This window comes from Malurus melanocephalus, unplaced genomic scaffold, assembly GCF_030028575.1.
Source record: "Malurus melanocephalus ecotype Western Australia unplaced genomic scaffold, MMel_1.1 scaffold_363, whole genome shotgun sequence".
Taxonomy (NCBI): Eukaryota; Metazoa; Chordata; class Aves; order Passeriformes; family Maluridae; genus Malurus; species Malurus melanocephalus.
The window spans coordinates 421,943-446,814 of NW_026623595.1; the positions used below are offsets into that span (position 1 = coordinate 421,943).

At 40.9% G+C, this 24,872-nt stretch overlaps 1 protein-coding gene across 2 annotated transcripts in view; it reads right to left on the minus strand.

The window, feature by feature from the left end:
• Positions 1-24,872, minus strand: part of PTCHD4 (patched domain containing 4) — an 80,318-nt gene that overhangs the window by 32,872 nt on the left and 22,574 nt on the right. For both annotated transcript variants that reach the window (XM_057378572.1, XM_057378571.1), the window contains exon 2: positions 22,193-22,673. In XM_057378572.1, the coding sequence (XP_057234555.1) occupies positions 22,193-22,673 (481 nt within the window). The remainder of the gene's footprint in view (positions 1-22,192; positions 22,674-24,872) is intronic.

A 24,872-nucleotide genomic window follows, 5' to 3' on the forward strand; every position in this document is an offset into this window, starting at 1 on the left:
AGAGTGATTGACATTAACTCCTCCACTTGTTCATGTGCTACTTTGAGCTGGAAATTCCAGCCTAATARAACTGGAAATTTTTATATTGCTCCTCAGAAATTAAAATAGGAAGGACAGTATGGAAATATTGCTGTAGACTGTTGTGTCCCTATGTTTTGTTATGTAATCTACATTATTATAATAGTGAAATCCTTTGTGTTACATTTTCTGTTTTGTCACAATCTAGCCCTGCTTCATCGTCTGTCTGGCAACTAGGAAATTCAGATCGAAATATCAGAAGTGCCCACAAGCAATAATTGGACTAAGCTCAGGAAGGCATTTAGAAAATAGAGAAAGTTTGTAATTACTCTTTGAATGGAGTGGAGACTTTTATCATCTTGTTTTGTTTCTGTGTTATCAGCTGGCATTTGTCCTCCTGTGCACAATGCAAGGGAAACCAAGGCTGCCAGGACATTTTTCAATGCAGCCAAGATCTATTTAAAGCCTGTATTTGGAAGTATCTTTATCTCTTACGAATGTTTACATGGCATGGCATGAGAGGATTTTTTCACAAGCATGAAAGATACACAGTTCTCACATTATTCTCAGGGAAGTTGCAGGTGAACAATGACCTTCTGCAAACCAGGTTATTCATCCCACACACTGCCAGAGGTAAAACCCAGAAAAGATGCTCAGGTGAAAATATCAGGGGAGGATCTCTCCATCCAAACTGGAAAGTGAGGTCAGATGTTTATGATAGGGATGTTAGCACAGACATTKCTGGTGGAGGTGGCACTCTGCTCTCTCAGGTACCCCTGGCTGACATGTCCAAGCTGAGGACAGCTTTCCACTTTGCAGCAAAGGAGAGCAGCTGCTCTGTATCCTCCTGGGACCATAAAGGGATGACTGACTTTTGTAGCTGTGTCCTTCTCCCCGTGACTGTAAAAGCAAGTCTGCACAAGGAGCAGTTCAGGCACATCCTTGGTCTGTTACATCAGCTCTTCATGAAAATGGTCATTTCATTGCTCTCCTGTCCTCTGSTGTTGTCCAAAACACCTTAGTTCAGCACAACCATTAAATATCTGCTGAACCCATTCCTCTTCAGGAGACTTTTGTCATATTTAACATCAGCAGYAAAGACTTTGATTAGGGGAGACATTTCRCTGAACTRCGGGTGTCCTGATGTAAATACTAATTGAAGTTAATAGGTTTTCTGCTCGCTTCCATTGGTGTTAAACAATACCATTTGCAAGCTCTTTCAGGCAGGTRTTATCTTTAAATGGCATTCATGTTTAATGTCAACAAGCTGGAAATGTCAGTGTCTTGCCAACCTGCGRTTTCATAACTCCTCCTCTACAATATTTCAAACAAATCACCCCTTCCCTTTTCCACCTAGCTTTTAATGGAGTGCTGTAGAATATTGCAGTAAAAATATATCTTTTCTCTGCTCTAAACGCAATGAAATTTTAAATTTAGGAGCACATGGAAGTTTATCTGCTGTATCAAGATGGGTGGGATTAATTTCACCAATTTTAGAGATCTGAAAGTTGTACATCTTGTCTAGACCATTTGTTAGAGTCTGGCTCCAGTCAGCTGATAGAGACAGACCCCTCACCATAACACTAGGTGAGTAAAATATGTAGAATTGATCACTTTCTAGAGCAACTGCTTGCCACCAGCAATTGTAAAAATATTTAACTTAACAATAAAAATTGTTAAGACAATTGATCAGACTACAAAACTTAGTTTTGAATACCTAAGAGGAACTTTTATGAAGGCATTGTCCACTGGGTCTAAAATATTTCTGTCCCGGATAATAAGGAGTTCAAATTGCTCTTTGAGCTTCAATCTCATGTTAGTTGTTAAAATTAATCTTAGACAAAAAGGTAAATAATCTGAATAAAATTTCAAATGTATTTTTAAAATTGTGGATTAAAAATCAAGCAAAATTGCATTTACTGAATCAAAAGCCAATGCGGTTTTATTTATCTTATTCCCAATGCTGGCTTTAAAACCCAAAAATACAGACTTTACCAATTTTTTTTCTTTTTTTTTTTTTATAGTAAACACATTTTCCTCAGCAGTCTTGGTGACTCAGCACTCAAATTACCATATTTCGATATATGACCCAGTGTAATTAGGACAATATTTTTTTTAGCTGGTTGTTACTTTTATGTTGTAGCTGAGTCTCCAGAATGAGCAATTTATCTCAGTGATGAGCCTCCCCTCTTTTCAGTATTAAATGGCTCAGACGTAGTTGTTACTTGAAGCAACAGAAATTGGAAGACTCTGGACTGTTCTTTGGAAAGCTCTTTTCTGCCAAATCCCCTCGTTTCTGCAGTGGCAGATGTTTGCATTTTAAGACCTAGTTTTTTCATGAGTTTTCATGTTTAATGGCACTTTTTCTGTGTGTGTGTGTAGAGCATGTGAGAGCATTTCAGRAGACCCTGAGGATGAAATTAATGAAGAAATTAATCTCTCTCAACTTTAGCCATGCAGAGTTTTACTTATACACAAAACTTGCTGTCCTTAGCTCACTCTCTTGGCAAACACAGAGATGTGAGAATGTCAATGGAACTCCAAACTATTTCTAGCTCTCACCTGGGGGTGGGAAGAAGCAKTCCCTGGGGACACTGCTCTGCTTGGCCATGGCAGGCTCAGCCTGAACATCCAGCTGATTTAGACCAAATGCTTTGCCTTTGAATAGCTAATGTTAGAGAGGATGCATTCTTGTACAAATACATGGCAAATCAGACCCTCTGCTGCACAGGGCTTAGGAAAGCCTCAGGGAAAATTGTGTGTTTTTTCCTTGAGGCAGCAGCTCCTGACAGACACATGGAATGCAGCAGCAGCAGCAAGCACATGATCATAGGGGGATAGAAAAGTTGAAAAAGGCATCCCAACACAAGGGGACAGAGTAGGGGCAGACAAAGAGTGGGAAGAAGCATCACAGAGCGAGAAGGTGAGATGAAAAAAGGGTGCAAAAGTAGACCTGCCACTTTCTGCCTTGATATGAGTGATTTTGGCTGGCAGTTCTGAGGGTCCTACCTTGCCTCAGAGCARTGRGGCAGAGGAGCAGGYAGGAAAGAAGRTAAGARACAKGAATCTACAAGCTACAATATCCTCRWCATTCAAGGCCWTGGGAMAAGRGTKTGGAACACCAAACAGGTTCCTGACTTGCAGGTGCAGTGCAGTAACAGGATCTTGGCAGTGGAGGAGGAAAGGTCTTGCCTTCCTCAGCTCACAAGCACGTTTGATCTGTACCTTGATCACAAATTCTCAGTCCAGCAAAAGAAAAAACATCCAATGATTTCATCTGCAGAGCCAAACCAGCCAGCTTCTTTAGCTTATTAAAAATGGATTGATACAAAACCTCTCCCAGTGCTCATCCCAGYATATATGTGGATACAAAATATTATGCAAATTAGGTAATTAACTGGGTTTTGCTTCATTAATAGATAAATCAGAGCAATAAGAGTTTTCCTAAATACTAGCTATGCATTTTTTCCAAAAATAGGACATCTAATGCAATTATTTATATTAGATCTCTTGTATGTGATCACAGAGCATAAAGAGAAATTAGAGTTCCATGTTTATTGTTATTAAAGAATCCCCCTAGCCTCTTTGTTTCATTTGGCTTAAAATAGACAGCAATGYTTCTACTGTAATTCATTAATTATCAGGCCCACATTTTAAATCATAGGTCAAAGATTCCCATTTCTGCTTGCTCCTTTTTATGCTGGAGTTAAGGTTATGCTGGAAAGACAGAAAACTAAAGCTGAAATTATAATAAACCCTCAGATCAGCAAAGCAGCAAGRTGCCATATACTAATCTGTATTTTTGAATATTTTGCTTAGAACAAATAAGAATGAGTGAACTGCAGCTTTTGAGCAGGGGCCCTTCCATGGAGCTGAAATGAAAGCTGAAGGAAGACCCACTAATAATTAAGACATATGGCTTTGGTTTCCTACCAKATCTGCCAGTATATGTCACCCCTTCATAACCATATCTGGTCACTTCAAAATTTTCCAAATATACATTCATGGTTGTACACTTCAGCACACAGAACTGCTTGTGGAGGGAAATAGAATTTCAATCATGCTCTAATTTTTAAGCTGTTTCCAGATACCTTTATTTTGGATTAAAATGCTTTGTTACATGTTCTATGCCACAAACTGGGCTTATTAAGCAAGAAATAAATAATAAAAAAATTGATAACTCCGTCATGTAGGTGAGCTGTCAGTTATGTGAAAAATGGGCATGAAAATTATCTCAAAGTTAACTGCAACGTCTCATCACAACTACAGTGTCATCATAGTAGCTGTTCCTGAGAATGTACCACTTGTGCCTTTCCTTCTGTTAGAGCAGGAATCTATTTTTATAGAAAGATATTTTAAATATTTTAGCTAGCACAAATAAAAAACTTCAGGCACTTAAACTTCATCAGAATAGAAAAAAGTTTCAAGTTGTCTCTTTGGGGAAGTTTTGTTTATTTATTTTCTTTTTTTTTTTTTCTCTCCTGAGCTCCGTCTTGAGCATAAAGGAGTTTATTGTTTCTTACTCTGTGTCTCAGGCTCAGTTCTCAAATCAAAACCCCAGAAGTTTTAACGTCCTTATCTACTCAGAAAAAAACATACTTAAAGGAGCAAATCTGTTTTTAATCCATATTTAAGTGGAAACTTTGTAAGTTTTTCTTGCTTAAATACATTGCGATGTTGAGGATGAAACAGGATAAAGCCTTATCAACAGCCTTGCAATGACGGCTGCTGTTTGCCTGYCCCAGATGTGCTGGCAGCCACTAAGTCAAAAAATGAAAGTCTCTTCATAAAATGACTCCATGGTGCAGGAACAGCTGTGCAAAACTGCCTGCTGGTGTTTTCTRGGGGAGCAGTGCCTTACCTGCTGTGAAGGCACATGGCAGTGGAACTGTGTATTTTAAGGAAGAATACAACAAATCAGTGGTACCTGGATAGCCACAGTTCCATTGTACACTACTGCCTTGGGAACCTCATCCCACTGGTGACTCTGGAAGCACTTTCCTCCTACCCCTGAGATGAAAAAGAAAGTTCTCTTGCAAAGGCTCAGCCCTTGTATCTCACCTTTAGCATATTCCATTCCTATATTTGTTTATCTGTGAAATGCCATATGCCACCTTTGTGGTAAGAATTTGATGTGATTTTCCTACCCACATATGTGACAGTAAATATTCTGTCAGTGCAARTCTCTTCAGAACATTGCTGATCTTATAGCCCAGCCAAGGTCAATTATTCTGTGACTTCAGTTAGAGACTTGAACAGAAGGATGCTGATATCAGCTAGAGTTTATCAACTATTTGCCATTGCTGCTGCTACTTTTCTGGTGAAGCTGGTGCCTGTAGCAGTTCTGCTGGCATCAGGGCTGATCTCTTGCCCATTTATCTTTTCATTGAGCAAAAGAGTTTTCCTCTTCACTCCTTTATCAGCCAATGCCTGGTGTGTCTGAGGTTTTCCAGCAAGACTCTGACCTTCCCAATATCATTATGGCTCTCCAAAGCTGATATGGTTATTCTTTCCTGCTTGTAGCTCTTTGGGCGAGCCTGTCTGGRTGCAGCCCAGCAGATGAGCCAGCTGCTACCCTTCGTTCTCCTCTTTAAATGCTAATCTGCCCTTGAATGCAGGTCCCAGAGTGCATAGCACAGACATATATAGCATTAGACCAGCTGTCTCAGTCCTCCTGACAGAGTTTTGGTGGTGGCTCACAGCCAAACATGAAGGAAGCAGCTCCACCTCAGTGGTGCAATGCACCTCCACCTCTGCAGCCTCCTCAGCCAAGGAGCCCATGGCCTCATTACATCCCAATTCAGCTGCATCTAACGCAAACAAATCCTTTGCAGTGAGAGAAAATGTTTCAGCCACAAGTAAATCAAATCGGAAAGTGGTTTTAGTGGCTTCTCTCATTTTATGCAGTGGTGGCAGGCCCTGGGCAYTTTCCCAAGCAGACATCTGGCCTCCTCCCACCTGGGTTCTGCAGCACCTGGGTGGCCTTCCACATGCAAGGAAGCCACAAGGGACACGTTACACTTCTAAAACCAGCTCTCCTCTGTGACATTGATGAAATCTTTGAGATTTCCTTTCTCTCAGTTTCCAGAATGGTTTTGTGTTGCAGGGTACCCAGAGCCTGGAATGGATCTCATAGAACAAGGCCGTGCTACGAACACAGCAATAATAAAAGCCCACAGCATATCTGCTGCAAGACATCCTAGACAAATTAATTTCTGAGGCAATTCCATTGACTTTGATGGACTTATCCTGTGAATTCAACCATAACAATGAGAAAAGGGCATGATTTCTGCCATTTCCACACTGATTTATTGAGAAGAGTTTTGGGAAGGTRGAAGATTGATGAAGGGTGAAATAGAGGAGCCCCTTCTCTGGCACACCACATACATATTTCGCCTGATTATAAAGCCAGCAATTTTTTTTTCCTAAAAAAATAAAAATACAGATACATTTTAATCAAGTATTTTGAAGTTTCTGGTACAAGGAGATTTTCTATTTCATGATGCTCCCTTTCTCTGCTCTTACCAGGACCAAACTAGCAAATCCTTCCTGACACAGGCGTCGTGGGGCTCTTCAGAGCTCGGACCACTCAAGGAGGTCMTTCCTGTAGCCCATGTTTGCCCGTGGTCAGCTGAGGGATGGAGATTTCAGAGAGATGAAACCTAAGAGCTGGACTCAGCCTGAAGGAGCAGGAACAGGCTCCAACTGGGCAATCAGGAACACAACTACTGCAGCCCATGGCAGCTTTGCACCCCAAAAACCCCAAAAATTAAAGTGCCAATGAACAGTATAGCCAGGCTCATTTTACCAGTTACATTATCTAAAGAGCAATGAGAAACTTTCAAAATACATAGGAAAAGGTGTCAGGATGCTGAAAGCCAAGTACTTTCTTGTCATTCAGGTCCTTTAGTGCTTCTCACCATGGTTCCTCTCGCACCCCTCACACAAAACTGAGTTTCTCCAGACCCTGGGAATTGGTGTGGGCAGACACCACAAGCCAGCCCCTGGGTGAGCAGGCAGCACATATCCCAGGATTGCTGGGATGGGGCTGGAAGCAGATTCCCCTTCTAGCCTGGCTGACTGCTAGGATCCTCTGCTGCTCCACACAGATAAGCCGAGGCCTTARTTGTCACTTGGAAGATTATTGTGTTTGACTATTAAAAGAACAGCGTTAGCAAATAGGAAGAGGCAACAAGGAGACTCTGGATTATGGTTTGACAATGTCACCTCGTGTGGGGATTACCAGCACAGGCAGCAGGCATCTGGCACAGAGGGATTTACAGGGATGCTGCCTGAGAGAARTGGGGAAACACTGTTATCCTGAATTCCTTAGGAACCAACAAAGAGATTTGCAAAGCGGTTYTGAGGAGGCTCATGGGCACATGTCATACATTTGATGCAAATAGGAATCAAATGCTATAAGTGAAAACAGAGGGGAAAAAAAAGACCACAGTCTCATTCTGAAGAGCCAAGGGCATATAAGGGTGTGGGAAGAAAGGATAAAGGAAAAATAGTTGATGAACTACAGCCAGGGGAAGCCTGGAATACAGAAGGCAAAAAGAAAGTGTGGAMAAAAAGGTATGGCTTGTAGAATCTGTGGAAGCAGGGAAATAATAYGACCATATCTCTAGGAGCTGGTCAGCAGCAAGTAAAATTGCTATAATAGGGATAAAAAGGGAAAAAAACCAATATAACTGGTTTATTTCCATTTCCTTTTGAAATTGTTCCCTACTGCTAGTAGTTCKAAAGATAGATTGCACTAAGAAGCAGTTTCTGATTTCCAGAAAGTACTAGGTTCCCAAATGGCTTGGATATTGACTTMATCTGTTATACTGGAAATCCAGTTCCTGGCATCGATCTGAGGAATGCAAGCTACCAAAAGCCATAAAGGGAGATCTGTATTGAGAGAAAACTTTGAATAGCCTATTCCTGCCCTGTGCTYGAATCTGAATTGATGGATATGGGCTCTAAGCTGCTGTGAAAATCAGGTTGTGATGATCACAGAATCAGCAACTGTTTTAAGAAGCAAGTCCTGCAATTCAGATGAAGAAGAGTTTGAATTTGAGCTCTTACTGGGACTTACTCCTTCACTGCATTTCACAAATCCACTMTACTCGGTCTTCTCATGAACCATACCAGTGTGAAGGAATGTTTCACTGAATTACTGCCAGTTTGTACTGGAAAGACATAAAAAAGGGTGTCAAAGAACTGAAGATGTGAAGAACTAATCATAATGCTGACCCTAAGAGGTAGAGTGCAGCAATTGCTAACCACAAAAACCATCTTTTATGTCTAGGCAAAAGCAAATATCAGCATTAAAGAGGAAATACCATTAATCAGATAAGGGAAGTAGGTGAAATTAATCCGAGTTGAGGGGCAACACATGGTTTATTTAAACACATGAGCATTCACCAGCTCTCTGTTGGGACAGCCACAAGGCAGAAACATTGGAAGAGTTTATGAAAGAGCAGTTTTTAAAACCATTGTGGATCAGGAAATTMTATGAAAACAGAAACCAATAGAAGTGATGCAGAATGTCTTCATTAGAGAAAATCCTGGTGATGCAGCATCTCATGGAGTCCTACTCTTGTAGGAGTTCAGGCAAAATGTGATCAAAAGCCAGTGAGTGATATGAACAATAATAGCTTCCCAGAATTTTTTACATACGTTAAATTTACATGTGTAAAAAACCATGTAGGGCTGGGAGAGTTTGTTGTGTGAGTAACAGCTGCTCTGAAGAGCCTAAAAGCTAGAAATTTGCTAGAACAAATGAAGAGGAATAACAAAACATTTGTGTAAATCACATGGTCAGTGGACCTTGTRTACTTATCAAAATTTTCTAAGAAAGGTTTTGCAAGTTGCTTTGGATTTTGGTTGTAACGTGACAGTCTTACAAAATGTCATTAAATAGCAGAGCGGTTTTTATCATCAGTCTTGTAAAATAAAGTATATGAAACAGAGATATGAGTATAAGATTATTCTGCAAGGATATTTGTAGGAGTCTGGTGGATAAAGACAATTATCCAAAACTCCCTAAAGGCAGGCATAAAATAGGAAGAGTGAGATAAAGTTGAGAAGCTGAAAATTTAGGGTGCGCATAAGCAAATCTGATTTGTTACACAGACAGAAGACAAAACTTATGTTCTTCTGTAACAGAAAATTAATGGGTTTTGAGACTCAGGAAAACTATTTTGATCATATGCCAAATCACTGCAACCATTCATTTCTGCATCAAAACCACAGTTTTGAGGTCTGAACTGAACACTACAAAATGAAGTCTTAGTCTTACTTTTTCTAATCATACAGSATTCAYCAAGCCCTGAAGAATTGGCCCAGCRRTGAATTGCTTTCTGTGTAAAAGAATTGTGTCTTTATTCTCATATCAAGTGGTTTTTCCTGCAGCTTCTGGACATGGGTTCCTGTTATGCCACCTCCACCTGCCCTGTACAGCTGTTAACTGCTACATGAACATTCCCATTCCTCCCAATGGACTCCCTTTCCAGTCTGTTTTGAAACACACACTGGGAAAGGCTCAGCAGTGCCATGGAGATGCTGCATATGTGACAGACATCTACATTTTATCAGGTGAGTCCACTCAAAATGCCAACTAACATCTTCCTAAAGTCACTCCTTAACTGATGTCACCTTTCTTTCCCTAAAAGACTTTTCCCATTTCTTCCTCCCATGTTCACAGCAGCAGCACACTGAGAATTCAAATTCATTGTGTTATCTACTGTGATCTCATTGTTTTTTGTTCTGGGGATGCAATTGCTCATCTTGCAAATGTGAATACATTCTTTGTTTCTGGATGCATAATCCAGCACTTAACTGTGATGGAGCACATGTTGACAAAATGAGCTGCTTAACGATGTGCTTGGGCTGCGTTTTCATTATTTTTTATCTGCCAAACCTTGCATTATCCAAGAAGTTTACTACTATTGATTTCYTTTTCATTCCAGAACATGGGGAAAGATGTTGAATACCATAGCAGATTTTTTTCCCCCCAATTATTTATGTCTTTCCAGCAGGAAGAGAATGCATTTACGATTTAATATTTCATTACTATATTTAATATAAGCTACAGTGATTTAATATAGTACAAATACTTGCATGTATCAAAATGTTGTGCAGGAGTAAATCAAATTACCATTATTTAAACAGACTATACCAGCATGGTTACTTTTCTGCGGTAAACTTGGAGATTAATTTTTAAAAATCATGTTTATCCAATAAGACATATTTTCCATTATATCATGCACATTTAAAAATCATTTTATGGCATAAAATTTACTGATTTTTTTTAAGATAGATGCTTGATTTAGGGTGTTAAAACATCTGTTGCCATTATATTCTACATTAAGTTTTTTGRAAGTAAAGTTGTTGGAACTTTTGGGCTTAAACCTTTTATCTAATAAAAGGTGTTGCATTGTTTCTTTCCTTTGTGTTTTCAATTTAAAAAGTGAAAGTAACAGATTAGATATTAGATATTTCCCTTTTTTCATTTCATTGCACCCCAATTATTTTCTCGCCCTTTTTTCTCCATTTTCTTTTTTTTTTTTTTCCCAGAGGAAAAATAAAATGAGGTTTCAGATTGAAAAGTAAAGAATTTGAAAATTATGAAAACTAGAACGTTATCACTACTTTTCCCCAATAAATAAAATGTTTCCTACTCTTGAAGTAGGAATAATTTCTTTTCAAAGGAATTTATGAGAAATTACTTTCTAATTTTGCTGAAATTTGGTGATATTGTATTAAAAACCTTAAGGTACTTGAATTAATTCAGAGGAGAGGTGGAAAAAAAGCTGGTGGAAGGGCTGGAAGGTGCTTCCTTTGAGGAGCACCTGAGGGCTGAGGGATTTCCAATGTAACCAATGKACTCCATTTGCCTATTGAAGTTGTAAGAGGATCAGCTCACAGTTCCACACACTGCTGAGGGAAAAGGGAAAGAACCTGATCTGCAGGTTCAAAAAAGTCTGTTTTTCGAGGAACTCCATGATGCTTTCATTTTTCCTTACTAATGGAAGGAAAAATAGGTAAAATAATCCCCTCTGGGAATTAAAAACCTTCAAATGTTCTCTAGTAAGAGACATTTGTGTCACTGATTGAGGAAATTAAAATTATGTTCATCTTTTCAAAAAAAACATTGAATGAAGTCCAAGGAGCTTTTATGAATAGCTAAAATATAAAGTTTCCTAAGGAATGCAGTATTTGCTGTGCATTTGGCAATGCAATGGCAGGTCCTAGGGAAGTGGAATGCAAAAGTGACAGTGTCACAAGGAGGTCACAAAAGACAAGGAAAAGTCTCCTGGAGCACTGACAATGTTCTAGAAATTGAAGAGCTGACAAGTGCCTTTTTCAATTCATGAGCAAAATTCCCATGTGGCTAAGATTTATCAGTTTCATTGCTATAAAACTGAACCACATATAGAGTTTTTTACTTTTTTAAAATATTAAATAAAAGGATTGACATTTTGCCTTGTTTTGCCCAATTTTCTATGCTTACGCATTTGGCCTTGTTTTTCTGTCCTTGACTACCAACTACTTTAACACATCCTGACCAATTTTAAAATCATCATAAATGTTGACACATTTTTTTTTAAATAGTCCATAAAGGGATTCTATTATTTTCCCTTCAGGGAAAGAATCTGTATATTAGAGGTCAAAATCCACGTAAGAGAGATCTTTCGAGACTTGCTTCATTAACTGCGTTGCCTGACTTCAAATAACCTAAAAAGAGTTAGAACATCTCCATCTATGATTAGTAAAGCCTTCCCTACTTCAATATCCCACCAAGGTTATTCATTTAAAAGCAGGCTAACTGCATAATAAAGTTCTTACTGTTTCTTAGCTCTGATGGGAGAGGTGTTGAAAATTCACATAAAGGAATAGAAAAGGCACTGAGCTGCTTGGAGAGGGCCTTTGACATGTAGTAATTAGGGGAGACATTTCACTGAACTACGGGTGTCCTGATGTAAATACTAATTGTAGTGATGGGCCAAGGGGAATGGGTTTAAAATGAAAGATGGTGGAGTTAGATTTGATGGTAGAAAGAATTTCTTCCCTGTGATGGTGAGGTTCTGGCACAGGCTTCCCAGGGGAGCTGTGGCTGCCCCATCCCTGGAACAGTTAAGGCCAGGTTGGACGGGGCTTGGAGCAACCTGGGCTGGTGGGAGGTGTCCCTGGCCATGGCAGAGGAACTGGAACAAGATAATCCTAAAAGTTCCTTCCAATCCAAACTATTCTGAGATTCCACTTTTGCAGTAGAATCTGAGGTGAGCCCAGCAGCTCCCACGTCTAAAAATGGTGTCTTGAAGTTGACCAGGAGCGTGATGGGATGGATGTTCGCACTGGTGGGTTTTTTTCTCCCAAATACTCAGCTTTTGTACAGCACCAAAATGGCACTTTCTGGTAATGCTTTCAGGAGACCAGTCAGCATCTCTGCTTTGGAGTCACCTCTTTCAGCTGCTCCCAAAAGAAGATCGTGCTTGAGATGRGTTTGGGTTTTGATCTTTGAACGGTTTCCTTTTGCAGTGATGTCTACTCAAAGCAAAAACAGGGTTTTGTTCCCAGGTCTCCCAGTCTAGTTTTAGGAGTTTTAAATTGCATTAACAGAAAACTTTGTATTAAGCAGTTTCCAGTTACAGTAGAAACACAGCAGGTTTCATTGCTCTGCACTCAGTATGCAGAGCATCTCAAGCCTTCAGCTTCTTGCAACTCTGTGTCCTCTCTGGAGGATTATAATTTATCAACAGTAACAGCAAAAATAGCACCCAGAGACTTCAAGAAACACAGAATTTTTCACCCTCGAGGCATCACCAGGTACAGTAATCTGCCATCAGTCCCCCTTCACAAGGCAATGCAAGTGCTCCCTCTAGTAGGTTATACCTGCAGTTTCTGAGTTTGTGCAAAGTCTGCAGAATGAGATAGTACTGAATGGCAAAACGGTTTTCTTTGAAAACAGGGTAKCAACAGCAATGAAGTTCATAACACCAGGAAAAGCTATGATATTTAACATTTCTCTGGCAAATTTGCATTTTAATACTGGTTGGGATATATGGATAGGGCAGGTCTAAGTGTCATATCAGTCTGTAAAGGAATGCTTTTCCTCCTTGGACTTTAGGAATAGGAAGCATGAGCAAAAAATTCCCCGGTGCTGCAATGCCAGAGATGACTGCAGGAGAATACAAGGACAACATGCAGAGGCACAGCTACTCAGGGAACWCACATTGATTTTAGAGACTGCTGGGCCACATAATGTGGCCATTGCATTCACCACTGAAATGCAGCCACGTCTGGGTAAAAGCAGCATCTGCTACCCAGAGCAGCACCTGCACAGCGCTCGGAGCCAGGCAGTGCTCACCAGYGCTGCATCTGACCTGCACAGCAGGGGGAATGGGAGGGAGAGACAAATGCAATTATCCTCACTGAAAACCAGCCAAGAGAGTAAGGACAGTGTGCTCACTCTTGCAGAACAAAAACTAAAGAGCATTTTTAATGATCCACTGCTGCAAAAGCCTGAGGTTTTCACCCCATTCAGCCCCATTCCTTCATCTTCAGCTGCTGCAGCTCTCACTGTCTCTTTGACCATCCAAAATAGCATCTCCTCCCTCATCTCACCATCAGAYGAGTGTGGATGAAATGTGACCTGTTTCTCCTCATTCTGCAGGACTAACACATGGAAAAACACAGCTGTCATAGCTGGGAATACCTTCTCTGAAGGGCCAGGAACACAGGCAAATGGCAATGCCATGAATGACATGTGCTGCTGCTGCCATTTGTTACTGCCCACGGTGCAGAGAGCCCTGAGCCAGTGTGGGTCCTGCACGCTGGATGTGACTGCAGGCAGCTATCCCACCAGAGAGAAGTCACTTCATGGGAAGGAAATGGAGTGAAAAAGGACCAGGAATGGAAAGATAAAACTGAATTATTAAAAGCTCAACTAGCTAGTGGCTGCGCAGAGGACATATAAATGATACAATACTGAGTAAAGTCTTTCTAGTTCGTTTGGTATTTGCAATAGAGTCCTTAAGCCTTTGATTCTATGCAAAGTWTTTAACATTGCAGATGAATATAGAAGATAAATATTGATTTAGAACATTTGGCAAATGGTCTATTGAGTTCTATATCCTTTTTCGAACTCTTTGGGGGAAATTTACCAGATTAAAAGAAGGTAGCTATGGGAAAATTTCTTCACAAGTGAAATTTCTTTGTACCCATTTTTGAACTGGGTTTTTTAGCATGGTCATTAATTTTTATGGTTCTTCCTTACAGTTACGGTTTAGTGTTGCAATATTATTCAAAATAATGAAGATGTTTTAGCTAGCTGTGTAAAAATCCAACCTTTYCTTCATCAGGCTGAATTTTGAGCCTCAACCATATCTCACAACAGTGGGTTACAGGGATGATTTGCACACAAAATGTATTTCAGGAGRAAAACAAATACATTTGCTGCCTTTCATTTTTGCCCAAAACCCAGAGGCACAACTTTGGATTTCCCTGCAGAGGATCACAGTATCTAAGACGAGCAGACAGCCTGCTTGATGGAGCATAGAGCATTCACTCTGTGCTTCCTTGAGTAACACAGCCCAACTTTCTTCCTCAGCTGAGAAGAAAAAAGCAATGACAGGCTGAATTTTTGTACAACACACCAAAAAAACACAGGAAACATCCTCAGCATACCCCACACCTGCTCTTTCCTGCAGATCTGCCATGCTCCTACAGAGACCAGAAGCCACCATCAATCTTCCTGTGTGGATGGCACTCACAGGAAAGTGTGGACTAATAGTGAAATATCTGGGAGAAAAAGATCTCACAGGAAATTACATCCAAACTGAAATAACTGCAGCCCTACATATAAAACATCCTAAAAATATTTGCACATACACAGATACTCTGAAAAATTACACTCCGCAGTCAGGCCAGACAGACCCTGGAGWGAGTTATAGATGCAAACTGTAGCAGTGGAAATGTTAAGAAATACCTTTATAAATGTATGGCTTTTTAAGCYCTGGAACAAGCTGTCAAGGCAGGTTGTGGAATTGCTATTGGTGCTATTCGAGGCTGTATTTGTCAGCCCTAYTAAGGATGATACACATGGAGCTAAATAATTTCTGCCATGATGCAGCCCCTTTGCAGCCCAAATTAGCCAAAGATGTGTAGATACTRAGCACAGTATGAAACTTCTGGGACCTTAATGAGATCAAAAGAAAAGGTGCATCCAATAAAAAGCCCCAAATAAACCAGGCATAGGAATGAGCATTGCCATTGAAAGGTAGGAAAATGAAAGCAAGAGGTGTTCAGAGAAATGTATGAAGCACCTGAAGAGGAAATATCCTTTTCTATCAGATGTGAATTTGTATATTGAGTCATAATCATACATTTGAAGTGCAAAAACAAACCATTCTTTTTAGCCTTTGACTTTTTAGCTTAAATCATGCTCTCTTTTCCTATCAAATCACTTTTTCCAAAGTATATTAGAAATGCTTGCAACAAATTAGAAGCAGTTGAAATGACAGCTATCAGCCTGTTAGCTGCAGATGGAGAGCTGAGGAAGAAGTTTTAATAACAATAGTACCAATAACTATATTTGGAGATTCCCTTTGGACAAGTGGGTTAAGTCCCAGCTAGAGTCAGAAGGAGGAAGAGTTTACCTGACTTTTCTCAAGCAACAAACCCAATGTCTTTTGTATTTGCTCTGTCATTACAGAAGATCTGGCAGTGATGTTTTTTGCTCAGGCAGTGGTCCAAGGGTGAATGCTCGAACCTGAGCTGAGCCTCAGTCCCTGCAGCCCTGCAGCCCCACCTCCTGGGGTACAGCACCTGCCCTAAGGCTGGGTGGCATTTGGGTTGAGAAGAGACCTTCTGAAAAGTCTCTACAGGAAAAGAAGGGCTGGAATTTCATCTCTAAGGGATTCAAGGCAGTTTGTTYATATCTGCTGTCTATGCATCCAGGTATCTGTGTCTTAGATCTTATGTGTATCACAGAATCACAGAATCACAGAGTCAATGAGGTTGGAAAAGACCTCTGAGATCATTGAGTCCAACCTATGACTCGACACCATCGTGCTGAGTAGAYCTGAGTGCCTCATCCAGACATTCCTTAAACACCTCCAGGATGGTGACTCCACCACATCCTTGGGCAGCCTGTTGCAATGTTTGATCTCCCTTTCTGTGGAGAAATTCTTCCTCATGCCCAACCTACATGAGATCAACACACAGAAAAAATGCATCCAATAAAGAACCTTGAATAACCCAGTCTAGGAATGAGCCTATTTTACCACCTGAAACACCACAACACCTCAGGTGTTAAAGCCTAAGAAGTCACTCTTTTTCAGAGAGGGATAGAACCTTCCAGAGATTAATGCAGCTGATCCCAAAAATCTAAGCAATTGTCTAAATAGCTCTGGAGTTTCCTATTTCTCTCTGCTGCCTGCAAAGAAAATTGAGATTTTGTCACTCAGTTAAGGGGGAACATATGGGACACCTGGACTGGGTGCCACAAACCCTGCTGCTGGGACTGAGGCTGTCTGGGCTGCTTTGTGCAACCCTTTCTGCAGGGTGTGAGAAGACCCAAAGGACTTGGTCAGAGATCATCTGTCCTCAGCTGTATYTGAGGAGAGGACAGTCCCAGCCCAGTTGCCTCTCCATCACTGCTTCAAGGCACAGCTGCAGGACCAGGCTACATGGTGCTAGTGCAGCAGATTATCCCAGAAACCCTTTAGCCTTCTAMTCAAATTCTATGCAAATTGTTCTTGGGTCGTTAACCTTTCCTATGGAAATGAAAAAATCCCACCTACTGCAACCGGGAATAGACTTGTCAGAAAATACACCATGTTACGGGGAAACCAACTTTACAAATATGGAGAATTCCTAAACCCATTCATATGAACTATTTGTGTTAGATGCCCATCCAAATAAGTAATCTTAAACATTTTTTCCCTGCTGCTGATTCTCTTTGGTGGTTTTGGGTTTTTTTGTGTATTTTGTTTGTTTGTTTGTTTTGTTTTCCCATTTCACTCTGTAAAAGTCAAGAACAGAAATTTTATAAATAAGGACAAGGTACTTCCAAGTCTTTAATGATCTGCTGAATGAGTGGGGACATGAACTGCTGTTACATCTAAACACAGATTCACTGCATTTCTAACGTGTGGAGGGGTGGGGGTTTATGTCAGGGGGTCTCTTTTCTCTAGAAGTTCATTCTCTTGCTCCTCATCCAGATAGGACGTGATGGTATAACATGAGATATGGGATTTGCTTTATTGCTGCATCAAAAGGACAAAACCAAAGTCTTAGTCACTCATGAGATGTTTCTGTCACATTTGTAATCACAAAGTCCATTGCTTGAAGCAAAGGTTAGAATACTGTGATACTTCATGTACAGGTAAACTAGTGACAGCCTGTACTTTGGCTCTCACCTTTGTCTTCTCAGGTCTGAAAAAAATAATTTCCTCATGTGAACTAGGATTTTTCCCCACAATTTTCCATGACTCTGCCACTAACATAATACTGTGACATCTCAAATTTACTGAAAGGTGATCAGCAGTCATTATTTCAACAACCACCATCTGAAAGAGGTYAGATGGCTTCTATCTGAAATGCTAATTACTGCCCTGGAGTCTTGCCTGCTTTTGCCTTGATTCCTCCTTCCATTTGAATAACTCCAGGGAAGGAACAATGCGAAATTTTAATAGAAAATTCTGCACTGAAAGTACAATCTCTGCCATCCATCTTGAGCCCTCACATCAGACATGGGACTGCAGGTGGATACAGGCAACCTGTTGGCTCCTAAAGTTTTTGTATTTCTTTCCTACATCTCTGCCAGCAGTGTGGTTACAGGCAGCAGTGGCAGCAATGTTGCACTGTGTGGTAGGGATCAATGTTCTATAAAGACTCAGTCACAAACAGTTGSTCCCACGAATATCTTATGGACTTCATAGCCTTAAAAATAACAGGAAATATTTCTCACACCCACTGTGAATCCAGTCTTCTAAGAAACAAAGTACAAAAAGCATAATTACTCTATAATTACATTGTAGGTGGTTTTTTATCATAAGATTTCCACTAAACTGCATAATGAAGTACTTCATGGACTGGCCAAAAATAATTGCAATGTAAAATTATGTAATTGGTACACCTGCATTTAAAAATACACAGTGGGGACCTCAGCTGAGTTAAATCATTATCTCCCTGATGATATCAGTCTGGTTCCTGTGCATTAAAAGGCAGATCATGGGAGCAATAATATCTCAATTATGTAGTTAACCTTCTGGTTATATTAATTAGTGATGATTAGGCATGGGAAACCATAATTATGTTACGTACATAACACCCCTTTGAAATTGCATATGAATCCAAACACAAAAGGCAGATGTGAAAAACATCTAACCAGGGCTAGAACCAAYCTGAAACTTAATTATATGACCCTCTTATCTCCAGTCTGAAACACAGCCAGTTGTGAAATCTCTGCTGATATCAAATTTGTAGAAGAAACTGTAAGTTTTATTTGCCCCAGAAGAGAAATGCAAGGTAGAACTGTCCCATATTCCACTTTCATGTGGAGGTTATTAAATTCTGACTAAAAAAAAGACAAATAAAACATCTAGGCCCAGTTCAGCTAATAAACAAGGAAGCTCTGAAACTAAAGAAGCACTTTTTCATTAACTCACAATCTTTTCCATTTGTCTGGGGTACAAACAGCTAAAAATCAGTCTCTCTTGSTCCTGTTTGCAAGAGATCCTGGCAGCCAGAGCATTATTTGCAGGGGACCTTTTTGAAGACTGTTTCCTGAATGACCCTAAAAATACAGTGGTAGACTGAGGAAAYCTTTTCCTGAGGCAGCTGTCTGAGGAATCTGTAGTATTGGGAAGAGGGAGTCAGAGCAAGCAGGATTTTCCACCACTGGCCTCAGGCCTAATTTAAGACTGCATTTTTTTCACCTCCAAGGATAAAGCAAAGCCAATCTGAGCTAACAGTCTTCCCCCAGTACAACAGGAATTTTATCCCAGTAGACCATTCCCTCACAGCAGGACTACAGTGAATAATTATGGTGGAGGTCACTTAGTCTAAATTAGAAAAATGTTATRCATTTYAMTTTTCTGTAGGCTTCTGTCACCTAYTGAAACCCAGAGAAGCTCTGCACTGCAAGAGGAATTGTGGATCTAAACATCCAGGGTTATTCCTGTCATTCAGATGGCAGCATCTTGCCACCTCTGCAGGGAAAAGGAAAAGCCCAGAATATCACAAAATTTCCATTAAAATTAATCCTTTGACAAGTGAATGTTAGAAGAAACAGCACAYTTTTGACCAAACAAATGYACTTTAAATGGAYGGTKTGCAAATGTCAGGYTGAAGTGTTCCAAAGTTGGGAGCTRCCAGAATTAAAGCTGCCTSTGTACTCTGCATTGTACTTGCAGGGTCTTTGTCCCTGTTATTGCCTGGTTCTATTTTTTTTTTAACCTAGGTAACTTGGCTTTGGAAGTTTGACTTGCAAATCTGGCATTTSCAGTTCAGGGAAGCCCCACCTTGCACACTTTTCCTTCCATATTCACTCAATTATTTGATATGCTGTTTGCTTTCAGCAGCAAGGGACACTGGTACAATGTGGGCAGGAATTTTTTATTGACCATAGGATCAAGAGTCTTGGGGTCTTCCCTGTGTCAACTCTGGGGTGTCAGATCAGGCCAYGGTGGCTGAGTTCAGCAGAAAACCCTTCTCAGTGAGGGCCCAGTGAGTGAGGCCCTGTGTGTATTCTGGGCAGAGCAAGGTGGTGACAGTGTCCCTTTASGGACTAAAGGCACATGGTACTTTGCAAATGTAACCCAGTCAGGCTTTAATAAGGCATTTTTCCTGTCTTTTCCTTCACTAAGCCATAAAAATGTTKCCTAATATTTTCAAGCAGCAGTTCCCAAGCACTGCAAGCTGTTCTCTAATGATATTTTCAATTCAGCCTGAGACTCCTGAATGAAATTTCTGAAGAAGAGTTACATAAATGTTTTCTTTTTCAACCTGAATTTCATTCAATATAATATCATAGAAACAATCCTTGCAAACATTTCACTTCAAGAGAGGTGTTTTTTTTTCCTTTCCTTTTCTTTGGCAGTGGCTGTGACAAGAATGACAGCGCAAAACACAACAGAAAGTTATAAATGTTGCTTTTCCTAAGACAGCAAACAAAGTCATGGACTACTGAGGTAGGAAACTGAGGCACTCTGTTTTCAGAAACTCTCACCTGTTTCACCCTGAGGCTGCAGGGAAGGTATAAATTGAGGAGCTCTCTGGGAATGGCAAGTCTGGGACCTGTCAAGCAAAGAGAATGTGCCACCCATATCCCCAGCCACCTAAAAAGGGACAGCAGCAGCAAATACACAATCTAGGGAAGGTGTTTTTATCACTTCAGGGTTTTTTTTGCCTTTACTTCAACGTGCTGCTCAAGCAAGGCAGTCACACCAGGGTAGTTGCCAAACTCTGATAACAATCATGACTCCCTCTTCCTCATGATCATACTCTTTCCATTCTCTGTTTCCTAAACTCACAGCCCTCTCCCAGCTCAGCATCCATCCCTGTCACAACCTGACATGTTCTCTGCTGACTTTCTTCCCTTYCCCCATCCCAGCATTTGYTTTCCATCAGCTCCTCYGACACCACAGGGCCATGCACARCATCTGAAGAGCAGGCACAGGGCAGCCCATGCCAGAGGCCATTGTCACAATGTAACTGTGCAAATGACTGAATTAGAGGCTTTGGCATGGCCTTGTTTATCACTGTTAATGAGGCTGAACCAAACATGMCATTCCTTAGAGTCTTTTGCCTCAYTCCTCTCTTTCYCTTCTGGAATCTTGACCATCCACTCCATTCCACTCCTTCCCACCTCATGCAGCTGCTGSTGAGGCCACAGCTCAGCCTTGTTTAGTGGCACAGATGCGTTCTTAGGGGATAGATTAAATAGGAGGTTGGGACTGGGAGATRCACACACCCAGAGGAGTTTTCTTARGRAAAGACAAGAARAAGTGGTCTTTTGGGAGGCTGAGATTTTAAGAAAGGTATAAGACCCTTCTTCAAACCTTRACTCTTGCTTGTGGCTTTGCATACTTTGTTGTCTCTTACCRTGACACAGTACTTGGTCTGGAGAASTAGAAGCATAAATGGAAATTAAGAAATTAGCTGTAAAAATGCAGAGCTCTGGCCACAGGTAAGATTCCCTTCCATCAAAAATCCTGCATGAGAGTGTTTAGGTCTGGGCTGCCACAACTGAGATTTTGCACAGAGTCATCACTGGGGCTCAGGCTCATGGTATGGCAAAACTGACAAATTTGGGTATGAGGGCACTGAACAAGGTGGCTTCCAAAACTGAGCTGRGCACGTTTCCCTCTGCCTTTCCAACTTCCCAGCAAAATCATCAACCACACAGATGCACTGAAAGTGCTTGTAACWGAACGATAACAGAAGGAATAAAAGCAATTGTGCCTAAACAACTGGGTTTCACATTTGTTCTTCTTCTGCACTTTCCCCTGCCTGGGTGCAATGCAAAGGAAATCTCTGCAGGTGATCTGGGACTTCACAAACCAAGGGATTATGTGCCACAGATCCTGACAGGCCCTGTGCTCACAGCCTGGCAAACACCACAACYCTAATCTCCTCTCTGAGATAAAGTCCATCAATCTTATTCTTACACCAACCTGTGCCACTCTGCCCCTCAGGCAGAGCTCCAAGGAAAGCCCTCCTGGGGAAGGATGTTAAAATCTGCCCTTCCTTGGTACCCTCCTGTTTAACTCACTCTTTTGGCTGGCCTCCCATCAAAGTCGGGTCAACACATATCCATTTTGTCTGCTGAGCTGACTAGTTTTCAATAACAATTTCTCCTTCATTCTGTAACAGAGATCAATAAAACTGCCCCTCTCTCATACTGGCCGAGATTCCAGGAATGTCATTTGCTTTTTATTGTTGCTACTGCTTTGTTTTGTTTCCATTTTTCTTCCTTTTTTTCTATTTTTCTTTTATTCTTTTTTTTTTTTTTTTTTTTTTTTTTTTTTTTTGGCAAGGCACAGATCAATTTAGCAAGATGAAAATGACTTAGACTTTCACTCAAAGTAAAATCTGCACTTTATAACCCAGGATGTAATTTACAATCCTGTCATTAAACTCTGTTAATCCTATTATTATGAAGATAAATAATTACCCATTGCGAAGAAAGGGATTCCCAACAGAGTAGAATTATATTTTCCATCAGTAATGAAAAATATCCCTGCCGCAGTGACACTGGAAATACAGATAGTGAGTACTCCCAGGAGGCCCAGGAAAGGTTTGCTACGCAGGCAGTCCTTCATGGAGCTCGAGAGGGTTGCAGTCAGGAGAATCAGCATCAGGCTCACCAAAATCTTGCCCCTGGCCAAGAGACTGGTCTGGTGGAAGTCCTTCCAGAGGCTAAAGGATGCCAGTGAGTAGAGCTGCAGATCTTGGTGATCCAGCTGCATCTTGTGCATCAGTTTACAAAATTCGCTCTCCCACTTCTCCCCAATGAGGTCCTGGGTGACAGAGCCATACGTTTGGAGGTAGTAAGTGATTTGGATGGCTCTGGCTGATTTGACTCTCTGGTCCTTGCTGTTTGGCACTTCCATGACCCCTCCGAGCTGGTGGCCAATGAAACTGCTCCTTCCATCCTGGGAGAGAAAGCAGAAAAGATGAGCATGTGGTTATCCTGGGATGTGATAAAGTGATAGACTCAGTCTCCTCTCACAGACATGCCCAGAGCTCTGCTCAGACACCACTGCACTCAACAGGAGCTGTGCCATTCATCCCCRTGGGCTTTGGACCTGTCCCTTCTCCCTGCCACAACTCTGTCTCACTCATTACAGACTCATTTGCATTTCTGTGCTGCAGTTCAGGGGCTGCTCAGATATTTACTGTAGTCACAAATGCTCCCAGGTATTTGGGACTGAAATGTTGCATGCAAGCTCCTCACCTCATGGGAGAGGATGACCTTCCACATTTAACTGATGGACAATGACAAATCTCCAATTACTACGAAAAGTTTGAGATAAAGATTAATTTATGGGAGATTTGTGATTTCTTTGGAAATGATTTCTAGAAGTTGGAAACATACAGAAAATGAAGCCTGATTCCGTAGTATAGAGACAGATGCACAAAGTTTAATACCTACCCTGTCTCCAGAAAAATATAATTTAAATCAGACTTTTTGAATTGTTTATTTGAGATTCRTGGATTTATATCAGTGGCAGAGAGAAAAGAATCTACCTCACTCTTCAATTTAGCCAAGATTTTTTTTTTTATATTTCAAGAATATAAACCTTTGTTTTCTCTTATTTTGGTATATGCTAGGACATATGACATATGACAATGAGTAAAGGACACATCAGGCCCACTCATGATCAGCCTCTGTCTATTAACAAAATCGGGCCTTTTTTTTGTTATCTGGCCCATTTAAATACTTGTTTTGTTTATTTATTTATTTATTTATTTCTTTTCTTGTAAGAAGGATCTAATAAGAAAGGTCCTGTAAAAAAGGTCCCTGCCACTGGTTGTAGGATAACTTTAAGTGCCCCTTCCAAGACAGGAGAAGCCTGTCTGGATCTAGAAGATCAAATCCAGTTGCAAACTGAGGAAGACTCAGTGAAGGAAATTGTCTCAGCACAAGTAATCTCTTTGATCAAAAAGTCTAAATCCAGGGATTAGGTGTCTGTTGCACACCAAATAACATTTTGCTTTCTCCCCCACATAAATTGGATTATAAGTTTGCAGATTGATTTCCTCTCGTATTTAATAAAAACTAAACATTATCAAGCCAGTTGATGTTGAAACCACCTTGCAGCAGAGAGTTCACATGAGATAACTTTCTATGCCCAGGCACACTACTGGAATGAGTTGACAGCTTGAATTTGGGAGAAGCTCTGCCCTCCACACACATACATGGTCAGTCACGAGAAAAGGCCAGAACCATTTGGGGAGACACTTTAACATCTATTATATCCAGCATTAACCATTTCTAGAAGCACCTGTGCTGCATGCAGATCATTATCTGAAATTGCTAGACCTGTCCGTAGCAATAAATCCCATCCTAAGGAAAAATCAGCAAAATGAGGCTTTATGAAACATAGATGTCTTCCAGCATGTTGACTCACCGAGCAAATAAATATCAGAAATTGGGAGACAGTGCTGAAAATGTTTTATGTACTCACCTTGCCTTCAATCAGGGGTGTAAAGGAGGTAATCCTCCCACTGAGAAATTTCTGCCTTTGCCTACTTTCATGGCAGGAGCTCACACTGTTCCCARCGTTTGCCTGCCATAGCCCAGGGAACGTGACAAAGTGCTTTTCAGAAGTTCATTTTTTTCCCTATTCCCAGTTGTTATTTCCCACCGAAATAGCGGCTTCTGGCAAGGGTATCCTGGCACAAGCTGACACGAAAGGTGAGCTGCAGTCTGGTGCCAGCTTCTCAAATCACCTGRAGCCTCATTGTAAATGTCACATAAGCAGAGACAGCTATCACAGAGGGGCAGCTGCTGCTGTTCAGACTCCAAAAAATCCTTGTCCCCAGAATTTCATGCTCGAATTCTGTTTGGATTTTTTTATTTCTACTCTTTCTAAGGAGAGGTCATACCTAACACTCAAACACTCACAAAAAGCGCATTTCCAAGCTGGTAATTAAGGCTTGAGCAATGCAGTCCTGGCTCACATCGGATGCAACTTTGCAGCTAAAAATCCCCATTTGGCACCGCCTTGGAATTTTAGAGAGAAATTTCACATTTCCTAAGTGCCTGGGCAGTGCTGACATTCAGAGGCTTGCAGGCACTGCAGGATGCTTTAGCAGCACAGCTCCCAGCCCAGACAGAGCTCTGTAAT